The 15,737-nt window shown below is 46.4% G+C and overlaps 1 protein-coding gene across 1 annotated transcript in view; it reads right to left on the bottom strand.

The window, feature by feature from the left end:
• RND2 (Rho family GTPase 2) overlaps window positions 1-4,346 on the bottom strand; it is a 31,771-nt gene extending 27,425 nt beyond the window's left edge. Inside the window, exons 1-2 of the mRNA XM_063300477.1 lie at window positions 4,107-4,346; window positions 2,928-3,015 (exon numbers count right to left, since the gene is read on the bottom strand). Of these exons, the coding sequence (XP_063156547.1) occupies window positions 2,928-3,015; window positions 4,107-4,208 (190 nt within the window). The 5' untranslated portion in view covers window positions 4,209-4,346. The remainder of the gene's footprint in view (window positions 1-2,927; window positions 3,016-4,106) is intronic.
• Between the last annotated feature and the right edge of the window lie 11,391 nt (window positions 4,347-15,737).

Genomic DNA, 15,737 nt, shown 5'->3' with positions numbered 1-15,737 from the left:
TATTGCAAAAGGATTATCAAAAGGGAAGGAGGAACAACACAGGGGCTTTCCATCTACTCCAAACAAATTAAGAACATTAGAACAATCCTGCTTGGCCAGAGCTGAAGACCCTCCAGCTTAAAACTCCAGGCAGGACTGGGACACTGGATGATTTTAGCATTGCTTTTGTTTTCAGCAGACCCTTCTGGGCTGTTGACAAACTGTGTCTTAAATGGAGGATCAATTCAAAAGCACTTTGTGACAGGAATAGGTGGTGTGCCTACACATGGGCACCTCAGCGTTCAAGTTGCCAGTACCACAGGACCAGCACAAGCCCTTTGTAGGAGGTCAAGCAGCTTTTCGTGCCAGCCAGATGCTCCAGTAACTCTTGCACACAGGGCTGATACCATCCTGCTTCTTACTCATCTGTAACATCTGGTAACCAGCTCTTATTGCTAGGCACAGCTTTCCATGGTCAGCTTTCCTGGATAATAAATGCATCTGATCCACCCTCCACAAATCTCTGACGAGTCTAGCTGGATCCACTATCATTACTAAGCACTCTGATGGCTCTTTTTACTTTGCCAGGCTGCCAAAACTGAGGCTGCAGCTCACTAGCTGAGCCCCGTTGTTAGCCTTGAATGCTTCTCAGCTTTGGACAATGCTTGCATTTCTGTTCATTAGGAGATGCTGAAGCATTGTTATCGTTTTGTGTACCGCTCTGGCCTCCCACAGGAGGGGAATTGTTTGCTTGCTTCCTTTGCCCACAGCTAAAGGAAGAGACATCCTTTTCACTCCTCAGACAGAAAAGGCTTTCTACAGCCTCCCAAGAAGCCACCAGCAATTTTGCCACAGCTGCACCACACACAACAGAGCCCTTCACACAAGCCAACAAAGCTGGCGAGAGACCCTGTGCCAAGGGAAGGGCCTGGCCGTGCCAATCATGAGGCTGTAAAGTTAATCAATGCAAAGCGGAGCCAAGACAGAACAAGGGAGCCCGGACTAGTCAGATTATCCTTCTCCCTGCTAACCTGCCCCCCAGCAATATTTATCCCACACCTCATTGTGATCAGAGCACCACACCTGCTGTTTGCAACATGAGCCAAAGGAGGGAAGGTTTTCCTGACGTACGAGGAATCATGCAGAAAGCCTGGCAGGGAAGGGTGTTTAAAATAAAAAGCAGTATCTGAAAAGGCAGCCAGAAGGAGCCTAAGAACAGCCTTGAGGGAGCTGCTCCGGAAACAGTGGCAAAAGGAAGCCTTCCCTTTCTGCAGGCAAGAAATGCGGGGCCTCCCCACAGGAGTGAGGACTCCCATGGATCCAGAGAGGCTTTTCCCCTGTCTTCTTTTGTGACCTCACCCTGAACCTCTCTCCAATCGCCCTGATCATCAGAGGCTGGCAGAAAGTGGCACCAAGAGAGGTTGGGACTATTATGGCAGCTTTTAAATTACTCTGTCTGGGGCAGTGTTTCTCAACCTTGGCAACTTTAGTATGTGTGGACTTCAACTTCCAGAATTCCCTAGCCAGCATAGCTTCCTGAGCATAGCTGGCTGGGGAATTCAGAGTTGAAGCCCACACATACTAAAGTTGCCCAGGTTGAGAAACACTGGTGTGAGGGAAAAGCACACAATCATACTGGCAAATTCTCCCCCTCCCCCTATCCTTCAATCAAATCTTGTTCCTAATAGCCTTGTAAAATTGAGAAAAAGGAGAACCAGCAAAAATTGGTAGAAAGTGCAGGTGTGTATTTCAAATCCTGTTTTTTGGGTGTGTGTGTGTGAAAAAAGATGGTGGGTGCCACATTGACTTTTTTTGACAACTCCCTTTTAAAGCAGAACTTTAAAAAAACATTACAACAATTTCATATACAAGCCATATTCAAAGTAGGAACTTCTCTTTAACATCAAGACTCAGTTGTGGAAAAAGTAAGCTCTGTGTAAACATACACTGTGTTCCCCTTGCCAACCAGCCACCAGAACAAGGTCTGAATGGTGTACCATAGTTAAACTCCAGAATCCAATCTTTAAACAAGTGAAGTCATAAGAAAGTGTGTTTTCAACATCCATGCAAAAAGCCTTTCCTTTCATGCATCTGAGCATAGGGGGGGCAGTTCCTGAAGCAAGAACATGATTTCTAGACATGCCTGAAGTGGAGAAAAACTGAACTATTGATGCAAAAAAAGAAAAAGACTGGAAAAAGCAGTGAAAGTGCCAATTAAAATGCCTGGGACTGAGGGAAAAAGCAGCTCTGTGAATCAGTTGTGGCACTGGAAGTTAAGAAGGAGAGATTAAACCATCTGGCAAAGTTGAACTGGTGCTTTGTTTGTAACTATAAGGAAGGAGAGTAACACATGCAAAGCACCTGTCTTCTTCACCAAATAACCTTAACTAGGGAGCAAGGCTTTATTTATGGTTTCCAAGTGTGGTGATTATCTATTTAACAATATTACTGCTGGGGGGGATGTTGAGATTCCTTGCCCAGATTCACACCAAGCCGTAATCTAGTTTGTTTGGTTTTGGCTTAGTGTGCCCAGCCACTTTGGTTTATTTCAACAAGCTACAGTTAAATAAGGCTTGGTGTAATATATGAATCAGAAACATTCTGCACTCCTACTTCCTGCCCTATAACTGACGATGCGTATATTTAAATAATCAGAAACAGATAATAGTAAAGAAGTATAGTGCAGAGACTGCCACTGGGGGGGGGCACCCAGATTCAAGTCCACCCTTAGCCAGTCACCCTCTCTCTACCCAATCCACCTCACGGGGTTGTTGTGGTGGGGAATGTTGACCTTCTGAATGAAAGGCCGGAAGGAAGGAAGGAAGGTAGAAAGATTTGGGCAGGTAGAACCCGCTTGTTTTCCAGGTCCCCAACTTTTAATGGCCACCACAGCTGGAGTTTAAACCCTAGCCTTTCCAAAGGCAACTCCCTCCTTACTCCTCACTTACCTGAAGTGTCCCACATGTTAAGTTCAATGCGCTGCTTCTCAATCTCAAAACTGGCAGTGTAGTTCTCAAATACAGTGGGGACATAATTCTGCAGGGAAGGGACAGGAAGGAGGGAAGAGAATGCATGATTGAGCATCAGAGGCAGCCCTGGCAGAAATGGGAGCGTATTTCCATCAGACTCCCTCACCCTGTTTTTGAGACCCCTCGGCAGGAACACCTCTCAAAAGCAGCCATGCTGGAGCCCTTACTCTACTCTTGACGTGACACAAACCGGCCTGGCTGGGAGGACTAAATGCAGGTGTAAGCAACACCATGCCCTCCAGATGTGCGGGGCTAACTCCTTTGCAATATGAAGCTGATGGGAGCGGTAATCCAAACTACCCGGAGGCAGCAGTTTGCTTACTCATGAGTTACCCAAGGATGAAAGCGACTGCTTACAGGCAGTGCTCTAGAAGGGCTGGGAACTGATACCAGATTCCAGAGCTTCCTGAAGAGACCAAGGTGTTTTTTTTCCCCAGTCCTCACATTATCTCCATTGCTGCATGATCTAATGCTCCCTTTCCACCCCTAGAGTTTCCTTCTGATTTTCCTTGAGCAGACCTAGTTCCTGTCTTTCACCTGCCTCCACCAGAAAGCACCTTTTGAACCTCTCCCCTTCACCAAGCAGCTCACCCAGACCCTACCTTCCCTCCTGCCCCAGGGTCCATACACTTCTCCCACCACTTCCCTTCTCCCTTTTGCCCTGGCTCCCCAATCCCACAGTCTACCTTGAAACCGGGTCTTCAACCTCTGCCTCCTTCCTGAGCTCCAACCCCGCAGCTTGCCAGTCCCCGCTAATGTAGTCCACGCTCATTGGGCTCGCTTATGCTCAGCCCCACCGCTGGACCTCCCGGCCGGGACCCAGGGTCCGTGCCCACCGCAGCCGCGCGCCAATAGCACTTTCCACGCGCCGCCGCACACCCAGACAGCCGCACTCACCCACTTCCATCGCTTCCCTCCGAATCCACTTCTCCGGTCCACAGTGTGACCTCCGCAGCGCGGTGTCTTTGGACCGAGCCCTCCCCGCCCCATCCTTTCGGGCGTCCCCCCATCCGCTCCTCTCGCTCTCCCTCGAGCTCTCCTCCGGTTCCCCCACCCCGGGCCGCCTGCACTCCTCCCGCCTTGCCCCGGCTGCCCTACCTCGGGGTAGGCGTCCTTGGCGAAAACGTGCAGCAGCGCCGTCTTGCCGCACTGGCTGTCGCCCACCACCACGATCTTGCAGCGCGCCAGCTGGTTCTCCATGACGGCCGGCGCCCTCGCTGGTGAGTGAGTGACCGACGACCGACCCGCACAAAACGCGCTGCCTGCTAGCCCGGCCGGCCCCAAAGCATCGCAGCTCGACGCTCCCTCGCTCGCTGTCCTGCCTTCCCAGCGCCCCGCCGCTGCTTTCCGGCTCCTTATGCCGCACCCCCGGCTCCGCCCTCCCGGGCCCCCTCGCTCGCGGTCCTGGTGCGGCTAGCGGTTCGTTCATCGGCTCCGCCGCCAGGGGGCGTTCTTCGGCTCTGCCACCTGCTGGGAGAAAAAGGCTCCGCGGACCGCAGGGGTCGCTTCAAGGTTTGCGCAGTTAATCCGGGCGAGTTCCAGCGTCGCTCCCAAACTTCAGGAGTAATTTTCGCGTCGGAAGGATTAATGAGGATTCTGGATGCTGTTTTTATCTACATTTAAATTGTTTTATAATTTGAGTGGGGGAATTTTTTCCGTCTTTTTCCTCGTTTCACAACGAGCAGTGAAAGGATACTCTACTTTTTTGACCAGGGCGGAAAGGATAACTATTTTCTTTATGTTTCGCCTGTTCTGTATTTTTGCATCTCCCCTATTTTATTCCTGCAAGCTTTTCCACATTAAAAATACCCCACGTGGAAAAAAAAATCCAAACAAAGAGGCAAAATATTACAGGAATGAATTGGACACTCGAAATAATTTCCTGCTAAAAATAGCATATATGAATTTTGATTATAATAGTAAAATCTAATACAAACTAAACTTAAAGAGAAGAGAAAGAACGTAAAAAGTGCAAGGGAAAAGGGAAAAAAGAAGAGAAATATGAGAATATAATAAAGAGAAAAAATATGTAAAGAATGGACTTCCAACCTTCATCACAACAAGAATAAACAAATTTAAGGACTGTTCACTCCCTCTAAGGTTACAAACAATTATCTCTTCATCCCACATCCCATCCCTTATCTACAGGCAAATCCATCAAACATCATTTTTTCAGTCCTGGTGGCAGCAGAAAATTCAAAGAGAGTTGCCAGTAGTAACAACATATTTTGTATTAACCATGATGAAGTAAACCAACTTTCTAGTCCTTCCTTTAACTTCTAACAGTTTAAATCTTTAGCTCATTCAAATATTGTCGGAGGATTTGATTTCTCTTCATTTCTTCTTTGCCCCATCACACACGGGTCTTCAGGTCTTTAACAAGCCTCTTTGTAAATTCAATAAGAAAAAATTATTACTTTCTTGATATATCACTTGTATTTCCCTTTTGATTTTTAAAACATCAGCCAGTTTCTTTTGTATATCCAGTGAGACATCCTTTTCCAGGTTGTTCTTTTGGCCTGTCATTTGTAAATCCACTTTTGGTGCCATCTCTATCTTGTCAGATAAAACCTGTTCCTCATCTGCCATTTCTTCAATAACATCTTTTGGACGTAGTCTATCCATAGAGGTAGACATCATGACTGACACTGTCGATATTGTGGCTATTAATTTCTGCCTCCATTCTTCAAAAGTCTCCTTTAATATTTTCAGTATTACAACATTTTGCATCTTTTTGTAGGTCCCAGTTAATTATCACAAAAGGTAGGCCTGAGTTTTTTCCCCTCTGCCTAGAATCTTTAGTCCTCTCTAGTATCCAGTTTTTAAAATCATAAAATTACTTATCTTTGTTATATCTTGCAAAAACCAGAACAGATCTATTTCCCATGAGAAGCTATTTGTTCTTTATAATTAATCCCAAAATCTTAGTATAAGTGTTTCTATATTCCAAATTTATCTGGACCGTTGCTCCATTTATAACTTTCTAAGATCAAAATCTTATTTATCTTTTTGTTTATGATTAAAATTTTCTTTCATTCAGGATCGAAGGCAAAGTTTTCAAACTTGTCGTTCTGAAGGTCTCTAAAAGCTTAAAAGTAGTTAATAAGCAATTTCCAAAAGTGATTAAAAAGTGAGGTTAGCAAACTTAGTGTCATTTAAAAGTCGCCAACTGCGGTTGCGAGCAAGATGGCCAATCCTGTCATCTCCTGGTGCTCTCACCCGTGGGAGATTGCTGTCCTGTGGTCTCCTTGCAGGGACTGTCTACTCACCGGTTCCTTGGTCTTTGCTGCGGTGATTGGCTCTGCTTTCACAGAGCCATCTTCAGTCTGCCATTCCTCCCCCAGAAGCCAAAAATTGCTTATTACTTCCCATCTCACTCTTAAACATTAACAAGGTTTAAAATAATTTTTCTCATCCGTTCCCAGAGAGGTAGCCACCTTTTAGATCATTGCAGCAGAGTCCTCTAACACCTTAAAGGCAAACTTACTGTGGCAGAGACTTCCATCAATGAGAAATTAATACCCCAGCACAGATCCAGGACTTGGCGTTTTCCTCCCCCCTGTTTATTTATTTATTTTATTTGTTTATTAAATTTTATTTATTTTCTATCCAGCCTTTATTATTTTTATAAATAACTCATTTCTCTATTCTAGCTCCAGACTTGGTGTGGGCATTTGTTACAAGATGACAGATGTTATTCTCAAGGTACTGACACTCAGGGGATGCTGCAAAGACGATACTCAAAACAGAAAGGCACTTTTATTTTACAGTATTTGTCTTTTTTTCATGTTGCATGAATGGAGACTATTTTCTCCTTTGGCCACATGGGGGCCACAACAGTCTTCACTCAAGATTGGAAAGGCTACAGAAGGGAAGAGGAAAACGCTGCAGTGAATGTAAAGAAGCTCGAGGTAAAGGCGTCCTTGAGTTACAGGCTGACCTCCTGGTGACTGCATGGACATTTTGTGACATGGCTACAACAAGGGCCATTATATTAAGTGGCATCATAAAAGTGGATGTAGGATTGTAGACTTATGGCAGGCAGCAGCATTTCCCTGTTGACTGCCTTCCATGTGCACTGGACTACAACACCCAACATCCTTGGACAGCATAGCCATACACATACGTATGAGATATAAATACAGCCATATCATTATTTATATACAATTCAACCCCCCATTGAAAAGAAATGGAGGTTAAATCTGCTTTGCTTTGTTCCTTTCTCACAATCTCCCTGTTTAAAATGGCCACTGGCCTGTAACCACAGACCACGGAATACAGAACAAGAATACGGCAAGCAGCCCAGAGCCTGACTCTTCCTGTGTCTGCTCTGACAACCAGCAATCCAGTACTGTCGGTCACGCCCAAAGTTTTGCTTTCCAGCCTATCTTCCAGAGTCTTTCCACATTCTGAGCAGATCTCCACACAAAAGCATCCGTGATATCAGGAATGGCCGTATCCTGAAATACAGAACACTGTCATCTGCCAGGAGATGCTGATTAAATGAGCTTAATGCAACCAGCCTTGAATATTGAATGTGAAATTCTGGCTGGGAAATGCTGAATTATATCAGGAAGTTATATCTGTCACTTGTGCCCTGAACTGAATTCACTTATTTTTTTCATGCTCCAGTGCTAATTAATTTACCAGTCTCAGAATGTTTATGTACAGTAGTCATTAACATTGCCCTGCTCAGGGGCCTTTGCAGGTGTAACTTTTGGTGGAATAAAGCACCCTATACAAGATGGCAAGAGCCAGTTTGGTGGTTAAAGGCCCATGCTAGAAAGCAGGAGACACGAGTTCTAGTCTTGCCTTAGGCATGAAGCCAGCTGGGTGACTTTGGCCAGTCACTCCCTCTCAGCCCTCAGAAGGAGGCAATGGCAAACCACTTCTGAAAAACCTTGCCAAGAAAATCGCATGGGCTTGTCTACATATTTACCAGAAGTCAGAACTGACTAAAGGCAGAGGAAGAAAAAATGGCAGGCCCATATGGCTGCAAGGGGTTGGGAGAGGAAAATGAGAGGACTGGGGTCAGGGAAAGTGAATTGCAAAAGAAAAAAAAGCAGTGATCGTTGTATAAAAAGAGTTGCAAAAGCTGTCAACAGGGCCAGGGGCGTCCCTTGGGGGGATCAAAACAGTCAAATGGTTATTGAAACCCTGCCCTTTTTTAATGTGCATTTCATGGGCTTCAGTCATGTAGTCACAGCCACCATCTTAACTTTTTTGAGTCTCCCTGGGCATTCCTGGCTCTGTTAATGGCTGCTGTAACTCTTTTACATTTATACAACTGCCATTGCCTTCCCCCCACAGCCATTCATTCTCCCTGGCCTCTCTTTACCCTTTGCAGCCATAAATGCCTAGCATCTCATGCCATATACTTTATTCCAGCAAAATGCAAAAATGTGAGTCGGTAAGGCAGGGTGAGCAACCTGTTACCCCAGTCTTGTAAGTGGACCTCAGCCTCATTTCAAAACTCTCTACATTACGATGGCTAAATTGACAGCTTTACTCAGAGGAAAGACAATACTTCAATGCTGATTGGAAGCCCCTTTTGGACTTTTTCCATGAAACAAGAAAAAAAAATGGAATTACGATATATAGGTTTCATGATGAGAAAAAAAATTAGATGATTTAAAAAATGCAAGTTATGCTGTAACCCTAGAGTAAGAGTTCAGTTTAAATCTATATTTATTACTGTTGTAAACAAAAATTGGAAGTCATTTCTTTACATTTCTTTTTTCTTCCTTTTTCTTTCTGGACTTTTGACTTTGTTCTTTTCTTTTTTCATTCATTCTAAATATTAGTTCTTGTCAGTTTTTATCTTTCTTGTTCAAAAATTTAATAAAGTTATTACAAAAAAGACACTCTCTACACTACAAGATTGATCAGCTTTGTTTTAAGATGCCACAAGACCCTTTGCAGTTGTTTCTAGCAGTGGGTGAAAAGACAAAATCCTGCAAGAGGCTTTTAGGTCCCTAAATGATTGATTTAAATACAGAAATACAAAAAATAAGATTGTTTGGTGAGCAGGCCAGTTTTTCTAAATTCCTGATTATCCTGCAGACCCCCCTGTTTTTTTTGATTGGCAGATCCACTTAACAGCCATTTGTGCATGGGCATCCATGTTATTTTAGTGCCTACAACTTACATCAGATGTGCCCACTGATCCCTGGTGAAATCTTACATGTATATCAAGCCTGCCAGTGGGTCCCTGAATGCCTTAGGAAATCACCATCATTTTTGTAGCCTCTGACTTTATTGTCCAAACCACTCACCTGGATTTTGCCTTTACTGAGAAACCAAAAGGGGAATTGAGCCTGAATATCTGCCAGGACTGGTCCTTTGTTAGTATTCTGTGACGGTGTTTATTAAGGAAGTGCAATATGTATTGCTAGTCATGCGCCTTAAAAGAGTTTTGAGTGCAGACTGGATGCATTATGAATCCTAAGAATTGGCTTTTTATCTACTGCAAATAGCATCCCCCACTGGAATATATGGAGGAAAAGCAAACAAGTGTTCCTCTTATTATAAGGTCTTTAATTTATCCAAGATTTTAAATCTGCACTGTTTCACGTTCCTTGTAACTTTTGCTCCAGTAACAGCCATACGGCAGGAGGCTGCTATTATTCCATTTATTTATTCCTGTTATTAGTAAATTTATGCCCCACCTATCTTTCAGCAAGGAAGGCAGTTTACATGCAGTTCACAGACTGTGCTAATTCTGAGCGCTGAACAATCCAGACCTGCTTAGCTTCAGCAAGCAGCAGTCATCTGAAGAATGTTCAGATAGTTACTTTGCAACAAATTGTTCCTTATTTCCAGCAAAAGGCAAAGTCCTCCGTCTCACTCTTCTACACCAAGCAAATAATTCATGTAACATTTGCTCAGGCTCCCTTTGCCTGTTGCCTTCCAAATGTGCTAGAGGTGTAGACTCTCGCTACAGGTAGGTCGCAATTAGTGCAAGTTTGAATAGTGTGACATTCGATTTAGTGTGAGTTATAAAGTGGCATGAGGTGGCGTTTAATGTGAGCCAAAACTCAGCGCGAGGCTAGCGTGCGCATGGTTGCGGCTAGCGCATGTACAGTTGCCAAAGTTGGGGTTTTAGACGCTTGTCGTCATCCATGCAAAATGGAGAAAAGGAAGGTTCCGTTCAGAGAAAGCTCAAAACAGAAGAGGCGTGTTTTGAAGCAGAACACAGGAAATAACAGGTATGCTTTGGATATGGGTTTATCCTCTTCTACTGTTATACGGTATTTCCTTAATAAACATATAACAATGGATGGTTAAAGATGTTAATTGCCTATTTCTGTCAAGCTGGGACCAATTACCCTATTTTGCACAGGAAGATCACTTCAATAGTGTGAATTCGAATAATGCAACCATTTTTAATCGAGACCTCTCTGTATTTCTAACCTGTGTTCCCAATACAACTAGAGGGAGGCAGATTGGGGAAGGTTGCCGCTGCTAAAACTCGCAGCCCCAACTGAGAATGTTGGCTCTCAAAAGGGAAAGTATTTTTCCCAGGAATCTATACTAGAGTCAGACAAAGGCAAAGAGAATATAATTCTCAGTTGGGTTTCAGCGGGCACAGGGATCTCAGCAAGCACGTGGGCATTTAACACTCTGCCCCTTGTACAGCAAGGAACATTACAGGCCACACCTACTATCTGCATTGGGAGTAAAAGCTTCCTTGGGCCGAAACAGGAGCTTTGCTTTATTTCAGGTAGCAGGTGTAAATGTCAACTGAATGGGATTTATTGAACGGGAGGAAAAATGAAGCACCCTGTTGGGATTGGTTCACTTGCCATTCATATTATTGTTAATGGCATGACTGGCATATTATGTAATTTGGACTCCTTTTCTTCAAAGCCGTGTGGCAGCCATGAACCTATTCTAAAATTTCAGCTAATCCACTGGAATATATAAACTAATAATTCTGTAAGTAATTACATAAGGTCTTATCCACCCTACATTAAACCATTATACAGTCTCTCCAAGATGGGATTAGGGAGAAATGCCAGCTATCAGAAGACTGTTTACAACACTAGGGGTGCTGGTGGCTTCAAGTGGAAGTCACAAACATACATTCAAAGCCTGCTCCGTATTCCCAAGTAATGTCCAGCTGTCATGGCCAGAAGTATTCCGAGCCCCAGAAATATTCCAAATTTAGAATACATCTAAATCTGGTGGATTGATATTAGGAAATCTGTATTCTTTGCAGACACATCCAAATTTACAGCCCCAAATCAAGCTCTTTCCTCCTCCTCAAGTTCTCTCAAACGGTGAAGCAGCACCTTCTTTGGAAAGTGTGACTCTTCTGAGATAAATGCTTCACGTTGCTCCAGAATAATGCTGGGTCTCCTGCTCAAATATTTATAAATGACATGTCAGCATATTCATTGCTAGTGTTATTTATTTTGTTGAAAAAAAGGATGGGAGGGTCAACTCTGAGCTAATATATGGCAGAATGAATCATGCAGCAAAAGGCGGAGGACTCCAGAGATTTACCGTAATGGAAAAATATTAATTTGCCAAGACTAGACAACACAGAAAGACAGTGAGAGCAAGAAAGCCCACTGTTGATAAAGTAGAGAATAAAATGTTTTGGGCAGCAACACTGGGACAGTAATTAATAGATGAATTGACGGATCCAGTTCTTTACTTTTCAAAGCAGGTTTATCTTAAATGCTTGTGCTTTCTAGGACTGAAAGAAAATGCAGCTAGGTGGAACTGGCCCTAAACAAAATGTAAAAATTTGCAGCAGGGATAAAAAGATGTGCACCAATATTGGATTTAATTATTTATTATTGGACACAACTCTGAATACTGTAAATAGACTAGGTCAAGCTCAACATGGAAGGCCAATTCCATTCTGCACTCTGTACTCTCCTGGCTGTCTATATTATGATCTGCACAGTTGATCCTTCAGGGAGGGTGCAACACCATTTCGTTTTGGTCACACCCCTCCATCCAGCTCAACTGATCTCTTGTCAGGCTCTGCCTGCTAACCAGTAAAGACGCAGACGCTAGCGTGGGCTTAGGTTCTGGCTTTATTGATAGAACAGAGTGCATGCCTTTTAGAAAAGCTGAGAGTGAGTGGAGCGCGCCGGAACGGGATTTAAATAGCCCGCGCCGGTCAGCGCTCCACCCCTCCTTACTCCGAGTGTGCCCCGAGCCCCGTTGGGTCCCGTTGCCGGTAGGTGAGGGGTCGTGGAGCCCCTCCTGTGCCTCGGGTGTTTCCTTGACTGTTTTTCCCGACCGGTGATGGGTCATTGCCGGGCGATCAGGCTCGTAATCTTTCTGACAGTTCGGGCACGCCTCGTGGTCGGGTCTTGTCAATTACCTCCTTTGCAACATTGTATCTCTTCCTTCCGTGCCTCCGGCTAGAGTCGATACTTTGTTGCCAGCACCTGTTGCTCTCTTTTGTCAGCTAGTTGCCTTTTTCCTTAATCCACCCGGTACCCATCTCCTTGTATTGTTATGTGAGCCGTTGCGATGTCACAAGCATCGCAACGGTGATCATGACATACTTTCCCCCTTCGGGAAGGTTAAGCCGCGGGTTTGGAGGGGTAGGCGGTGTGGAAGGTGCGGATCAGGTCGGGAGCCTGGACGTCACGGGCAGCGACCCACTCAGGGTGTGGAAAGTGTTTCCACTTTACGAGGTATTGGAGGGAGCCCCGCTGCTTATGGGAGTCAAGCACCTCCTTAACTTCAAAGTGTTGCTGTCTGTCTATCATCACTGGTGGGGGGGGCGTGCGTGGGTGCCACCGGGAGGGATCACTTGCCGGCTTGAGTAAGCTGCAGTGAAATACCGGGTGCAGTCTCTTAAGATTATGGGGCAGGTCTAAGTGCACCGTGACTGGGTTCACTATTTGTGTCACCTGGAATGGTCCAATAAACTTGGGGGCCAGCTTCTTTGACGGTTGCGGCGATTTTATGAATCTGGTGGATAGATAGACCATGTCCCCCACCTGAAACGTTGGTTGCTGGCGCCAGTGCTTGTCCGCTTGTGATTTGTATGCTGTTTGTGCCTCTTTAAGTGCGTCCTTGATGACCGGCCAGGAATCTGCGATTTTCTCGCCCCAATCACAAGCGGCCACTGTTGGGGATGGAGGCTGAGGTAGTTCAGGGATGGGGACGAACTCCCAACCCGACACCACCCCAAATGGGGTTTTTCCGGTGCTTTGGTGTATTGCGTTGTTGTATGCGACCTCTGCAAACGGGAGGAGGTCTACCCAGTCATCTTGGTGATAGTTTATGTAGGAGCGGAGGATTTGCTCCAGTGTGGCATTAAGGATCTCTGTGGATCCGTCCGTCTGGAGATGCCAGGAGGTTGACAGGGCTTGCTGGGTACCTATCAGTTTCAAAAAAGCCCACCAAAAGCTCAAGGTAATTGTGTGTCCCTATTGGTCACCAAACGGGAGGGGCATCCGTGTAGGCGGTACATGTGGACTAGGAACAGTTTCGCCAGCTGTTGGGCTGACGGAATCGAGGCGCAGGGGATGAAATGCGCTTGTTTTGAAAAGTAGTCTTTTACCACCCAAATGACCGTTTTCTTTTGGCTGGGCGGTAAGTCAACTATGAAATCCATTGAGATTTCATCCCAAGGGCGGGAGGGTTCAGCTACGGGTTGCAGCAGCCCCTGGCATTTGCCAGCCGGTTGCTTGGCCATAGCGCACACTGGGCAGGACACCACGTACGTCTTGATGTCCTTCCTCAGCGAGGGCCACCAAAACTGCCTCCGAGTCAGGTGTAGGGTTTTCAAGAACCCGAAATGACCAGCCTGTTTGCTGTCATGCGATCTGTTGAGGATTGCCTGCCGTTGTGAGTCGGGTACATACAGCCTTCCCTCCGCCCATGCGAGGTCCTGGTCCATGGTGACCTTGTTGGGGTTGGCGAGGAGCCAGGGGTCAGATTACAATGCCATTATGAAGTCTGCCCGTAGCCCCCCTGGTATTTGAGGTTGCCTGCATCTGGGGGTGGGTTGCGTTGTAGTTGTTTGCGAGGGGGGGGCAGGCTGTCCCTGTGCACGACCCCGGGTGACCGCTGCCATACCCAGCTGGGAATCAGAAAGCACCGTCCCTACAATGTCGGAGATAGGCTCCGCATCCTGGGGCAGTCGGGAGAGTGCGTCTGCCAGGAAGTTCTTTTTGCCTGGTATGAACTTCAGCTGGAAGTTGAACCGGCTGAAGAACTGAGCCCATCGTATTTGCTTGGGGCTGAGGCGTCGGGGCGTACGGAGCGCCTCGAGGTTGCGGTGGTCTGTCCAGACCTCAAATGGGCAAGTTGTCCCCTCCAAAAGGTGACGCCAATCCTCCAGCGCTGCTTTAACCGCAAACGCCTCCTTTTCCCATACGTGCCATCGCCTCTCTGTCTCCGAGAATTTCCTTGAGAGGTAGGTGCATGGCTTAAGAATTCCCACGGAATCCTTTTGCAGCAGGATGGCGCCTATTGAGAAGTCAGAGGCATCCACCTGCACCACAAAAGGTCCAGGTGAGCTAGGATTGGCTCCGCTGTGAACAGCGCTTTCAGCCTGTCAAACGCAGTTTGACAGGCAGGAGTCCAATTAAGTACGGCCCCCGGGTTTTTTACCTTGCGCGTCTCCCCAACGCCCTTGGTCTTGAGCAAATCGGTTAAGGGTAGGGCTATTTCTGTGAACCCCCTCACGAAGGACCTATAGAAATTTGCGAACCCGAGGAAGCTTTGAAGCTGGCGCCTGGTGCGTGGGCGTTCCCAGCTCAAAACTGCCTGGACCTTCACGGGGTCCATTTCTACGCCTTTGTCAGAGATTCTGTACCCTAGGTAGTCCAAGCGCAATTTGTGGAATTCGCACTTGGACAGCTTAGCGTAGAGTTTGGCTTTTCGTAGCTTAGTGAGGACTTGCCTCACCAACTTCTCGTGTTCCCTCTGCGTCCTTGTGTAGATGAGGACATCATCCAGGTAAACCAGTACACCCTTGAATAGGTGTTCATGCAGCACCTCGTTGATGAGTTGCATGAAGACCCCCAGAGCCCCCGCAAGGCCGAATGGTAGTACCTTGTATTGGAAGGAGCCCAAGGGGCAGTTGAATGCCGTTTTCCACTCGTCCCCCTCCCTGATGCGGATTCTGTAATATGCTTCGCGGAGGTCGAGTTTGGAAAACACCCTTCCCTTTGACAGGTGTGCTAGCATGTCCTTTACGAGGGGTAGTGGGTATTTGTTGGATAGGGAAGCAGAATTTAATCCACGATAATCAGTGCATAGTCTTAGGGTGCCGTCCTTCTTTTCCCGAAATAGGACGGGTGCTCCAACCGGCGAGTTCGCTGGTTCTATGAAGCCCCTGGAGAGGTTTTTATCCAAGAATTCCCGCAGTGCCGCTAATTCTCACTGGGTCATGGGGTAGATCTTGGGCTTGGGTAATGGGACGTCTGGGAGCAGTTCAATTGTGCAGTCCGTCTTGTGGTGGGGGGGGTAATTGGTCCGCCTCCTCTTCTCCGAAGACATCTGCAAAGTCTGCATATTGCTCTGGTAGTCCTTCTGGGGGGGGCGGGGTCGTTGTTTTGGACGACGACTTCTGCCCTCCCCACTGTCAGAGCAGCTGGTTTGTCTGGTGTCGGTGCCTGGTAGACCCTGTCTTTGAACTTGATGGAGCGTGTCCTCCAGTCTATGTGTGGGTTGTTGCGTGCTAGCCAGGGGATCCCCAGCACTAGTGGGTTTTCCTATCTGGGTCACCACAAAGTTTATTGATTC

Source organism: Candoia aspera, chromosome 4, assembly GCF_035149785.1.
Source record: "Candoia aspera isolate rCanAsp1 chromosome 4, rCanAsp1.hap2, whole genome shotgun sequence".
NCBI classification, from domain to species: Eukaryota; Metazoa; Chordata; class Lepidosauria; order Squamata; family Boidae; genus Candoia; species Candoia aspera.
The sequence above is the reverse complement of the archived record's forward strand: the minus strand, read 5'-3'. Positions and strand labels throughout refer to the sequence as shown.